This window comes from Rhinolophus sinicus, chromosome 16 (assembly GCF_057876585.1).
Source record: "Rhinolophus sinicus isolate RSI-liver-muscle chromosome 16, RSI-T2T, whole genome shotgun sequence".
NCBI classification, from domain to species: Eukaryota; Metazoa; Chordata; class Mammalia; order Chiroptera; family Rhinolophidae; genus Rhinolophus; species Rhinolophus sinicus.
In genome coordinates, this window is record NC_142516.1 from 83,460,726 (window position 1) to 83,473,168 (window position 12,443).

The 12,443-nt window shown below is 59.0% G+C and overlaps 1 protein-coding gene across 13 annotated transcripts in view; it reads right to left on the minus strand.

Moving 5' to 3' along the window:
- WNK2 (WNK lysine deficient protein kinase 2) overlaps positions 1-12,443 on the minus strand; it is a 110,346-nt gene that overhangs the window by 18,962 nt on the left and 78,941 nt on the right. For 5 of the 13 annotated variants that reach the window (XM_074330185.2, XM_074330184.2, XM_074330188.2 and 2 more), the window contains 7 exons: positions 11,611-12,431; positions 11,172-11,241; positions 10,165-10,247; positions 9,368-10,059; positions 6,588-6,802; positions 5,447-5,635; positions 4,677-4,775 (listed from right to left, as the gene is read on the minus strand). In XM_074330185.2, coding sequence (XP_074186286.2) covers positions 4,677-4,775; positions 5,447-5,635; positions 6,588-6,802; positions 9,368-10,059; positions 10,165-10,247; positions 11,172-11,241; positions 11,611-12,431 — 2,169 coding nt within the window. The remainder of the gene's footprint in view (positions 1-4,676; positions 4,776-5,446; positions 5,636-6,587; positions 6,803-9,367; positions 10,060-10,164; positions 10,248-11,171; positions 11,242-11,610; positions 12,432-12,443) is intronic. The other 8 variants (XM_088793074.1, XM_088793073.1, XM_074330187.2 and 5 more) reach the window with 4 other exon arrangements.

Sequence of the window (12,443 nt, forward strand, 5' to 3'; positions counted from 1 at the left end):
ATCAACTTGGTGTTGGCACTGAAGGGCCCTGACTGGTGACGTTCCAGATGGGGACCTACTGGGTGCACGGGGCCCTTTGGGGTGGCCTGGTGTGGGCGGAGGACCCCAGGCACAGTGACTGTGCAGGGCGCCAGGCGTGTGCACCTTCCCTGCCAGGTTCTGTGGCTGGAGCCTCTCAGACCACAGCAGTCTCCTGTAGGCGACGGACAGCATGGACTCAGTGACTGCAGGTCCTGCACCTAATGGCAGCAGGTTCTTGCAGAAAGCTGCTCTGGGCCTGCCAGGTGAGAGGCCTGGGTTCAGGGCCGATTCCCGTCATCCTCATGGGAAGGAAAACACCCACAGGAGGACCACCCATGGCCAGCTGCCTGCTCAGAGCTGCCCGTGAGAGCCTGGGCCTGCAATCAGGGCCCCAGACAGACCTTGCTGGGAAGCTGGTGCTGGGGCCACCGGCCACCAGAACACCATGCTTGGAGCTGGGGAGCCACACCGGCCCCCAGAGGCCGCCACACCCTTGCCCAACACAGACCTGAACTGACCAGAGCAGATGGCTCCTGGCCCTCCGGGCTCACCTTTCAACACAAACCCACTGGATGTGGGGCCTTCCACACTGAGATCATGCCGTCCAGCAGAGTGCCGAACCACAGCTGGACAGCTACCATGTGGCTGGTGACCAGCCCTCATTCAAGCCACAGCCCTGCCTCCTCCAACCTTTCCACAATGTTTGTGTCCTGGCCTGGTGCCTGCTGACCACAGTCAGCATCTGACGGACAAGCCCCACGCCATCCTGCTCACCCCACCCGCTGGTGTATACGATCCCTGCTTCCTGCCCACAAAGCTACCAAGCTACAGAAAGGCAGCAGCAGGTACCAGGGCCCACACGGGGCCCACACGGGGTCTACCCGTGACCCAGAGGAGGCCCACAAAGGGCCCACACAGGACCTACACGGGACCCAGACAAAGCCATAGGGGACCCACACAGGGCCCATGAGAGGCCCACAAGGGGCAGGAGGTTTCGAACCAGCCCCGACCCTGGGTTCCTATGGAGAGTGGCTTTCCCTGTATGACTCTGTCTTTGGCCAAGGCTCTGGGAAGTCCCCGGCTCCAAAACTCCACGTGGGACAGGTACTGGGGTGAGGGAAGGGGCTCTGGGATGGCCCCCCGTGTTGAGAACACCGTTCTTCCCAGACTGAAAGGGTAGCACACAGGATGACCTAGCGTCTGTCCTTGTGTAGCGCACCTACAGCAGTGCCCCACAGCAACCAGCCTCCTGCCCTCAAGGCCGGACCAGGGGCTCAGGCAGCACCCAGGCCTGCAGTGAGGAGAGGCCCCACACCACTCGCCCCCATATTCCCTCCAGCACAAGAACAGAGGCTGCTCCTGCTCGGCACCACCCTCCCATACCCCCCCAGGCCTTTGGCTGGCTACCAGGAGGATGCCTCAAATTCAAGGGCATCTGATGCAGACAGACTGCTTCAAAAATGGGCCAACCTACAGCCATCCCCACACTTGCCATTTATCACCATGTTCAAATACTGACAAAGGCCCGGAGGAGCTGTGGGGCTGCAGCCTCAGGGTGGGCTCCCCCAGACCAGCCAGGGCTCCCCCGCCCCCCACCCATGACGAAAGGCATATCTCCAGTGGTGGCCTTAAACCGACTGCAGCATTAGGCGCTCGGTTCTGGCACAAATAGGTGGATAACACCAGAGCACCATTCCGGGGGTCTATGTATTGAGCCACCAAGTTCTCAAGCTGAAAAAAGTGCCACAATTTGTCTGTGAAGCAGCTGCATCTTGGCTCTGCCCTAGGGTGACTTCATTCTGAGCAGCACTGCCTGGGTTGCATGGTCCCCAAGTACAGGGCCAGCCCTGTGGACAGCCTGCTATGCAACCCACTCACCAGTTTGGCCTGGGTGGGCTTGGGCATGGTGGGGGGCTGTGTGGAAGAGTATCCTCCCCTGCTCCAGGGCCCTTTCCCACAATCCAGGTGAGGGCAGAGCCTGGGGGGAGGCGTCCCAGAAACAAATTTGCTGCAGTATGGACGCCAGGCCCGCTGTCAAAAACAACGTGAGAAAAACAATGGTTCCATGTGCACAGAAAGGTCCTGAAGGATACTGACAACTGCCCCTAGTCAGACGAAGAAAAGCCAGAGGCAGGGAGGGTCAACGGGTCTGAGAACAACTTCTGACCAACAGGACAGCAGACACCATTGTTTCCACAGCCCAAGTTGCCCAAATCATTCACTGGCACAGGAGGGGCCCTATAGGATGGGTAGCCGCCTCAGGGTCCAGCCCTCCCTGGGGGCCTGCCCACCCTGAGGAGGTGCTGTGACGTCCCCAGGATCTGTGTCGCGGACCTGGCTGCCTGTCCCACATGGGGTCACCTCCCCACCTCCTGAAGCTGCCTACAGTTCCACCCCAAGTGCCACCACCCTTCCCGACTTCCCTCATCTTCTCTGAGTTTCAGGGAAGCTGGGGTTTCCTGTTCTTCAGATTCTGTTTTCCCAGAACTTTGTCTCTTGCTCCTTTCAGGACAAGGAACTGAAAACCTCTCTCGGCCCTGCTTCAGCTTGGGCTGGCCAGCGGCCCCGCACCCCGCAGCCGTGGCTCTCAGAGCCTGAGTTCCAGTTCCCTCCTCCCTTGTGGCCAAGCTCTCAGCCCTCCCCGACCAGCTCTGAACTCCCCTCCGGTCTTTCACAGCTATGCTCCCTGGTCACCCAGGAACCAGCAGACAACAGCTCCAGGAAAAGCCCTGAAAGCCAGCGGGGTGGCTGTCAGGACGAGACGGAGAGTGTGTGCATCCTGACTCAGCGCGCCATGCGAGCAGCAATGGTCCCTGTGGCTGTGAGCAAGAGAGCCACGGCCAAGCCATCTCCTCACCAGCAACCTCAGAATGAGTGGGGCCACATCATGGCCTGAAGAGGCTAGGAGCTCAGCCAAGACATGCCTGAAGACAACACGGCTGAGAACAGCAGCAGCAGCGTACCCACAGCACAGAGGAAATGAGGCCCAGCAGACCCGCACGTGCCACGGCCAAACAACAGCCCACAGGCCAGGGCCCCGTCCACCCCACACTATGCCTCATAAATCCCGTCCTCCTAGCCAGGGACAAAAGCAATACCGAAACTCTTTGTCCCTGCTGTACCTCACACTGTTCTTTTATCCTGGAACAGTAAGTAACAATGAAGCAAAAGAAAACCCTTTAGAGAAAGCAAATCCAGGGAGGTACAAGGGCAGACGTGACGACCTGAGAGGCAGGCCTGGTGTGCGCACTCACAGGGCTTTACCCAAGGACCCCGGGGAAACTACCACCTACTCTAATGTGCTTCCCATGTCTGGTCAGCGGCCCTCCCTGTAGGGACACAGTCGCCTGTGTGAGCATTAGATGCCTGGAGACCCAGGTGCCCTCACACTGTGGCTTCCCAGGCAATAGCCGTGCACACCCCACCACCCAGCTTGTCAACTAACCAGCAGCCCAGTGACACCCGAGCAAGCCAGCCACCTGCACTGGGCAGTCCCTGGGCGTTTCTGTCTCGTCCTGGGCCTCCGACCTGTCCTCCCTGCCTGGGGAGGATACCGTGGACCCTCTGACGGGGATGGGTGTCTACTGTGGAAGGCCTCAGGTCCCAACAAGCACAATGTATCTTTATTGTACAAGCAAAAAGCCACGTGCCCCAAACCAGCGTGTCCAATCCAACTGGTAAAAAGCTTAATTTTTCTGTTAAAAAACAAAAACCTGAAAACCCCACAGCTTCTGATTCATTTGCCAATTGATATGAGGGATGAAAACAATTTTGGATGGCCCTGAGCAGATACGCCATTCGTGGGCATGAATCCTGGGTTCTAGGAGGCATTCCAGGGCCTCTGAGGACAACTGGAACTGAGTTTTGGTTTCGCAAGGCTTTGAGGAACTGCGTAATTGACTTCATCTCTGAGGTCCATGAGATAAGAGGGAGACGCACCAAGTCAAGTGCAGGAGCTAGAGAGAAGAGCAGGAGGGGCCAGGCCCAGATGGGGAGCGCGGCGGGAGGCTGGGCATCACCTCTCCCAGAGCAGAGTGGAGAGAGGGGCTGGGGCATCCTAGCTGGAGCTCGCTCTCCACATTTCCACATGCAGGAAGCAGGTGGTGGGTGGACAGTACTGGGTGCTGTGATACGGCCCTTGGACAGATGTCACACCCTCCAGTGACCTTCTAGCACTGTCTTGGCTCACTACATGCATGTCTTCAAAGTACAGACATGTGAGAAACACACCATGCGACTAGAGAAGGCCAGGACTTTCTTTTTGCTATTAGTGGAACTGGGGACAGTGGACGTGTGTATCTGCCACAATTGCAACAGAAATAAAATTACGTCCAATGTAAAAAATAAAAACAAAATGAGTGACAAGAGAAATGCAGAGTGCCTGGCAGGGGTGCCTCAGGGTAGGGCACCGAGGTCGGGATGGGCAGGCCCCTGCACATGCTGTTGGTGCCCAGACAGGAGCCGAGAGCATGCACTGCTGCTCTCTGGGCCCAGAGGGTGGGTGTGGACAGGGCTGTTTTCAATATTGAATTAGGTGAGCTCAGTGGGGTGGGGGTGGCGCCCTACAAAATGTATGAAAGGGAATGAAGACAGGGAGGGGTGGGGGAGAAACCAAGGGCCAGGAGGTGGTAAAATACAAAAGAACAAATACAGACAGATGGACACAGACACGGGTCCACTGAGGAATCGAGTGCGAGGTTTGCTACTAGACTTATAGGTCACTCTCTCAGACGTTGGGTGGTAAACCGTCCAGCCTGCAAATGAATATAGAGGGAAGAAAACAAAGAGACAGGAATCAAGTACAGTCTCTGGGCTTCCTCCTACACCACCAGCCACAGCAGCCTCGTCACTTAGCATCCACGGCTGCACCTAGCCCAGCCCAGAGGACCACAGCCACTGACCACATAATGGAACGGAGGAAGCATTGGAGCGGAAGAGAAGTGGACCCCAGGAGAGGGGGCGGGGCAGGGTGGGGACCAGACACGGCAGCGGTCACCACCACGTCTCTGGGCAGAGATGGCATGGGAAGCACCTCATCACGGCTGCTGCATCCACGGCAATTCCTCCTCAAGGCCAAACACCCAGCTTGAGAGCTATGCCCTCGACCCCCAACGGCCCTCCTGACAGAAGGACCTGTATTTAGTGGGGGGGGGCAGGGCAGCACCTGGGGCCCGGCACAGAGCACATAGCAGAAACCGCGTGTGACCACTCTGTCCCGGTGCCTTCCCCAGGTTGCTCTAAGCAAGCACGCCTCCCCTTGAGCCGCTTGCAGCAGGACTCACTGACGGGGGGCCATCCACTCTTTTCATTCAGGCTACACCTATGATTACTTCTTTCAGGAGTCTTGGCCACAGCGCATACCCCTCTACACCGCACGGGCCCTACGTGGCTAGCACATGCTCAGAGACGGCAAGCTGGGAATCACCTGGGCCACGCGCTCCGCCTCCGTCACTGGCTAAGCCGGAGCAGATGTCTGCAGACAGGGAGGCCCGCACCGAGCAAGGCTGCTGGGTCTGAACTGCCTTCCCACAGGGGTCTGACGCTGCCGCGGGCCCCACCCCGGCTTTGGCAGGGTCCTTGGCAGGAGGGGCTCTGCTGCAGTCTGACAAATGACCTGGGTGGGGAGAAGGGGGACAGGCACGATGAGGTGCCGCAGGGCAGATGAGCCAGTGCAAGGTGCATCTGTCCTCGCTGCTCTTTGCTGGGTGACCTTGAAGAAGCTGAGTAGGCCATGGGTGTGTGGCGGGGTTGCCCACGTGGGTGTTGGGAAGATGAAAGAATGACCAGTGTCCACCAGTCACCAACACCGTGCCAGGCTTGTGTTGCACAAATGCAGTGAGAGGACCACAGCACGTGTGGAGATGCACCCCTGGGCTCAAAGTGGGCCTATAAACTCCCTCCTCACTCTAATCCGTCTCTGTTAGCTTCGGGCATTGGCATGGGATTCGTGTCATTCTTGCATTTCATGGACGTGTGCCCTGCAGGTTATGTGCCACACCAAGAAGGATGATGGCTTGGGACCAGCTCACTGCCAGCTTCCTACCTGGAGCAAAGGTGCATTTCAGCACCCTGGATCTCTACCCCAGAGTGCGGGGGCTCGGGGACAGCGTACACATTCAGTACCAGGGCATGATGGTTAAGGGCCAGGGATCCTCACCACCCTTCCTCTCTTCCCCAAACAGCTGCTCAACCCCCACTTTCAGCAGGTGACATATGTCTGAGAATCAGGGCAGGAGGAAGCAGACCTGTCCCAGCCAGCACCCTGCAGGGAACAGGTGGGGGAGTGCGGCTCTCAGCTCTGGAGACCTGAGCCGCCTCCTCCCTCGCACACTGTAGCCCATGGTGGCTGAGGGCTCTGAGCAGGCTGGCCCACTCACAGTCCTTTCCTCTTGCCATAGCATGGGGCAGAGGCCCAGGCCTTTCATAGCCCACAGCGGCTTCCCCGCTCCCATGAAAGGCGAGTCAAGGAGCCCTCATCCAGGTATAGGTGCCTGCCTTCCATCTGCCCCGCTCCCTGCCCAGCCCACGCCCACGCCCACGTGTGGCCAGGAGGGCACAGGGCCCACCTGTGCTGGAGGCCACGACCTTGAGCTGCTGCACCAGCGGGTTCAACAACCTCCCTGCCTTCAACTTGCTCTTGCTGGTCTTTCTCCGGCGGCCGGCAGGGGGCGCCGTGTGGAAGAGCCCCAGGTTTGGGGGCAGAGGCTTGCCCAGGCGGTGGTACAGAGCCTCGATCTCTTGCTTCTGCTGGCTCTGCAGCTCTGAGATCTCCTTCAGGTGCCTGCAGGGGAGAGAAGAGGAGGCAGGGGGGTCTTCCTGTCATTTCTCCCTCCAGGAGAGCCTGCGATGGGTGTAAGAAGTGGGGCGGGCAGCTTACAGTCCAGCCTGGGCAGACTGGGCCACTCGGAGGGGACACAGGAGCATTTATTTAATTTAAACATCACTTTGTGTTTACATCTAAACCAAGTGGCTGTCACTGGGGGCCCTGGAATCGACACCCAATGACACAGAACTGCAGAAGGCCAGCCTAAGAGGACTCAAGTTTTCCAACATCTAGGCTCATAGATGTTTGTTTGTTTGGGGGGGGGGGGGTGGTGGAATGGGTGACTTTACACATTTATGCTTGAAACATAAACCCACATAAAAATAAAAACAGGTGAAAAGAAAAATAATCAGTGCTCAGAATTAGTAGGTTGCCTTGATTTATCAGGTGTTATTTCCTCCACGGGAAGGAACACAGTAGGAGAGGGCTCTCGGATGAAGACGTGCCGTCAGGTGCAAGTCGAGACACATGTTGTCAGCCAGGGGCCTGGGGCTCTGGCTCCAGCCCATCTCTGCCAGGGGGGCTCTCAGCTCAGGCAGCACGCCCAGGGCACAGAGCTAAATTGACAGGTCACACAGGCAGGAGACCTCTGTTAAGACTGAGATGGAAGTATTGGCTGTGGGCAAGGGCAGTGCCTAAGACAAGCCAGAAAAGGACCGGGTGATCGCTGCCAGCCTCCCTCAGGACTCGCTGACTGAGCCCCTGGACACTTCCCCCACCTGCTTTCCGCCCTCCTGCAACTCGAGTGGCACTGGGCTGCGCACCGTCCCTTCAGCTGTGTATCACGGGCCCCTGCCACTCTGCGAGGAGGCTCAGTCCCTTGGCCTCACTCCAGGCCTATCTCCTCTGTGTGCAGCTGGGAAACAGGTCTTTTTCATGGTTGGACAGAAGGAGGCAAGTTCTGATTTTACCTCTTGTGTCTTCAACGCTTGACAGGTTTGTTTTAGAAAACTTATTTTCTAAATATCAAACTGCTACTGCATCGGATTAGCTTATGACAAGGTATGATGTTTCAAAGCAAAAGCTGGCTGGAGGGGGGAGGGATACTGGGTCAACTGGGGAATTTGATTTAGGAGGATTTGGGGAAGGCCCCCATTCTAGGAGACTCCTGCCCCAAAGCCCACCCTTTCCTTCCACCCAGTCCCAGGAGCTGCAGTGGGCCTCTCAAAGGGGGCTCTAAGAACTGCAAATACTGGCTGGTGGGAGGACGGGGGCAGGCACCTGTGTTCCCACATGGTGCCCAGCAGATCTGACACAAGCAGGACTACCTTCTATCCAGCAGCCATCAAGTCCCCTCAATTCAGGTCCAAACCCTGCCCCCTTCTAAATGGTCTCCCCTTTCCACTGGTGTCCACCGCCCTCTTATCAGACCAGAGAGCCAGGACTTAGTATCCTGGATTTCCTCCTTTCTCCAGCTCCTGGAATCCTTTCCTTTGAGGTGTTTCTTGGTCTCTCTTTTCCCTCCCCCTGCCCCACTCCTCCTTCAGGCCTTGCCCCCACTCAGGGCCCCCCCCTCATCTCTAGGCTCCGCCCCTTCACATCCAGGCCCCACCCCCACCTCCAGGCCCCGCCCTCTCCCCATCCCCTCAGAGCGCACAGCAGCTTCTCCCTGAGTTTCTCACATCCAGACCCTCCCACCCCTCCACAGCTTTCCCCACAGTGGAGGGCAGCTATGTCTGGGCTCCTGTTGTCTCCTCTTGTTCCTGTTGACTGCAAGCTTCCAGGGCGACACCCCTATGAGAACACAGACTAGGCCCCACCCCATGCACCCAAGGATCCGGCTCATGCCCCCTCAGACACCACACCCCTGGAACCTGGCGCCTTAACGGCTGCTCCACACCCGGACCTCGGCTGTCAGAGGGCACTAGCATCAGGTGTCCCAGTGTAGTCTTGAACTCCAGCAATTGGGATAAGGGACTGGAAAATGGGCGGGGCCAGAGCCAGTGGGCAGGGCGGGTGTGGGTGGGGCTAGGAGGCAGGGACCATCGGCAGGGCGTGGCAAGATCTCCCAGGCCCTCCCAGCATGCACCGCCCCGGCCCCAACCACCACGGGGGAGCAGTAGGCTCCGAGCTCAGGCTCCTCCCCATGCGTGGGCAGTTTCTGGCTCCACTCTAAGAGCTCTCAGCCCATGGCCACTCCCTCCCCAGGACACCAGCCTTTCCCCCCTTAGTAACTACACTGTGGCCCCACCTGGCTGGAAGGAGACTTAAGGGTGCAGCTGCATTTCAGGGACTCTGATCACAGTGGGGGCAGGGAACACTTGCAGGTGGAGAGAATAAATGTAAGGGAGTCCTGGGTCTGAGCAAAACCAGGCCTGTCCTGTTGAGGGTCACAGGAGGGGGCAGAACACGCGGCAGGGAGGCACGGCCCCAGGACCAGGGACCTGGCCAACAGGCGGCAGTGACATCGCCTCTACCCTGTCACCTGCCCAAGCTCCAAACACACATGGTGTAAACTAGAGCTCAGCTGCCCACTTCACCCTGGCCCCCACACCAACCGGCTGCACATCCCCCAGGACCTACTTCTCACGAAGACTCTGCAGCTCCTTCCTGATGTCAGCGTCCTCAATCTCTGAGTCATTGTCACTGCTGATGTAGGACGACTGGGAGTGGAAGGAGGTCACACTGATGGTAGGGACCTTCACACCCGTCCTGCTAGGTGTCTCGGGGCCAGGGGAGCCAGCCCTTGAGGACCTGTGTAGGAAGGCAGTGGCCTTCTTCACGAAGTCACTGGCCACGCTGCCACCACTCCCCGGCAGGGAGCCATGCTTCTGCACAGGGGCTCTCCTACGAGGGCACTCATCCCCAGAGTCACTGGACACGGGCTCGCCAGGGCCAACCTCGATGGAGGAAGCCGTCTGCGCCCGCCGCAGGGCCAGCTTCACGTCGGGGCTGCGGGGCCCCTCTTCCAGGTACACGTCGGGTGGGGCAGAGTACCGTAAGCTGTGAGGGGAGGCCACGGTCCACTCGTCCTGCGTGCTGACTACCGAGAACCGGCCCACAGTTTTGGCTGGTGAGTTGCCATCCTGCTGCCCTGGCTGCTGCAGAGGGGCCCCCGAGGCCAGAGGACCGTGCATCTGGGGGTAGCTGGCCTGACTGCCCTTGGTCAACATCCCCAGGCAGCGCTGCATTGGCTCGGCTGAGGTTTCCCCAGGGACCCCGCCACTCTGGTCTGTGGGCTCCAGGTGTGCAGGAATGGCAGAAGCGGGGGTATCCTTGGGAAACAGAATAAAGGAGAATATTCCACGCAAACCCAAGCAGAGAGCAAACCCCACCAACCGGCCAAGCATCTCCTAATCTCACCACAGAAAACTACCTACCTGGGGGGCGCTGGGTGTTGCCGGGGAACCTGAGGCCACCCAGCCTCCATCAGAGCCCCGAGTATTGCTCAAAGACGGTGCTGCTGTAGGAACATCAAAATCATTACTGGGACTGGTGCCGAGCACACGGGCAGGAATGGCTCAAGGCCTGCTGAATCACAGCGGGAGGGCAGTGGGCAGGAGGGAAAGGGAGCCCAGTGAGAAGCTGTCCTCAGCCCCTCACATCACAGGAGATGCCCTAGAACCTGGGGAAGGGAGGAGGTCCGACACGCAACTGCTCCGGACCCTCAGACACAGCTAGGCCCTCTACACACTTGATGGTGTCACCTGTCTCACCTGCCATCTCTATCACTTGATGGTATCACCCTGTCTCACCTGCCATCTCTAATACCTGAGAGCTGTCACCTGTCTCATCTGCCATCTCTACCACCTGATGGTATCACCCTGTCTCTCCCTCACATGTTCTGATGATAAAAGGGTCTCATGAGGTCCTGGAAGGAGATCAAGAGCCAATTCTGAACCCTGCTGTTCCAGTGTCCATGTCATCTGAGGCTGTCTCAGTTTCCCCACCTATAGAATGGGGACACAGCATATATCTGGCCTGCTTTCCCAGAACTGCAGTGAAGAATGAACAACAGGGCAGGAGCTGATGTGTGGGAGACTGGCCTGAGCTGAGGCCTACACACAGCAAAAGAAAGCCATGGGCAGGCTGGGGCTGTGTGTCAGCCCCAAGTTGGATAGCCATGCTGCAGTAGAAAGGTAATAGGCCAACAGAGCCTCCAGCCAGGCTGGGGTGCGGGCTGGGGCTGTCATCCATTTCCACAGGAAGGACTTTCTCTCCTTGGGGTGTGAACATACACAAAGGCACATGACAGGCTCTGCCATGGCTGGTTCCCACCCAAGATGCTGCAGGGTGAAAGGTGGAGATGTAGAGTGCCCCAGGGCAAGGAAGGCTGGTGGCACCTTGTGCATGGTAGGGGCAGGGCTGGTGACCTGGGGCTCCTTACCTGTCACTGGTGAGGATGTGGCCTGCTCCAACATGGCCCTGGGCCCAGAGGCCATTTCTGACTTGTCCAACTGGAGGAAGAAAAAGGAGAGAGCCGGGAGCCTCACTTGCTGACATCTCTGCAGCTAAACTGCAAATCCTCTCCGCCTGTCCAAAAGCTGGGCTCCTCCCTGCCAGGCCCAGGCACTCCACATGCACTTGCCCACCCCAGCTGGGTCCTGACCCTGCACATTCATGTCCCACATCCCCAAACGGGCCACTTGTTGCAAAACGTGCTGGGCAGGTGCAGTGAAGAGGTGGGTCTCCAAGAGCAGGACGATGGCCAGGCTGAGTGAGGCAGCTGTGCATGGCTAGGATGTGTAGCCACCAGGCTCCAGCTGGCCCCCACCCGTCTAGACCCCTGCCCCAGGACGGCACCCCTGGGCAAGGCCAGTACTCACCGCAGGCTGGGGCAGCAGGGCCAGGTCCCCCTCGGAGGCCTCTGTGTAAGGCTGGTCCCCTCTCGGAGGCTCCAGGGAGAAGTCTCGGTCGCCCGCATCCATAGGGGTCCCAGCCGAGGCCGAGGAGGTGGGCACATGCTCCTGGTACAGCAGCGTGCGAAGCTTCTCGTCCAGGCTCTTGATGGTATTGTCCACAAAGCCCACCCTGGGAGGCGGCCCTTCCCCATCCGACTCCAAGGCCGAGAGTGACTGAGGGGGGACGGTGGGCCCCAGTGGGGGACTGGGTAGCTGGGGGGGAGCCAGGCTCACGGCCCCTACTGCATTAGGAAGTGGGGTTAGGGGTTGGCCCAGAGTAGGCTGAAGGGTCCCACTGGGGGCACTGAGCGCAGGGGCTGGAGTTGGCAAGGTCTCCCCCTGGGCGCTGGCCTCCCTGGAGGCAGGCTCCCCCAGACCTGTGGGGTGGTGATGGGCCCCTGGAGGGGAGGCACAAGGCCCTAGGACCACACCCAGGGACCTTGCAGTAAGCGGGGTATCATGAGTCTCTGCCAGTGGCTGGAGGGTCTCATGCTCGCTGGCTATACCCTGAGAGATCCCTGGGTCCCCTGCCTGCACAGCAGCCCCTGTTGCTGGCTCTGGCTTGGGGCTAACAGCTGGTGCAGACATGTCCTGGGGCACAGCAGTCATGGGGGGCGGGGATGGCACCAAAGGGGCTGGTACACTCTCAGGGGCATCCCTGGGGCCTGCTTGGCTCAGAAGCTGTGGACCAGCGGGGAGGTCAGGTTTTTCTTTCGAGGACAGCTGGTCTTTACAGGGCGCTGGATCTAGAAGAAATA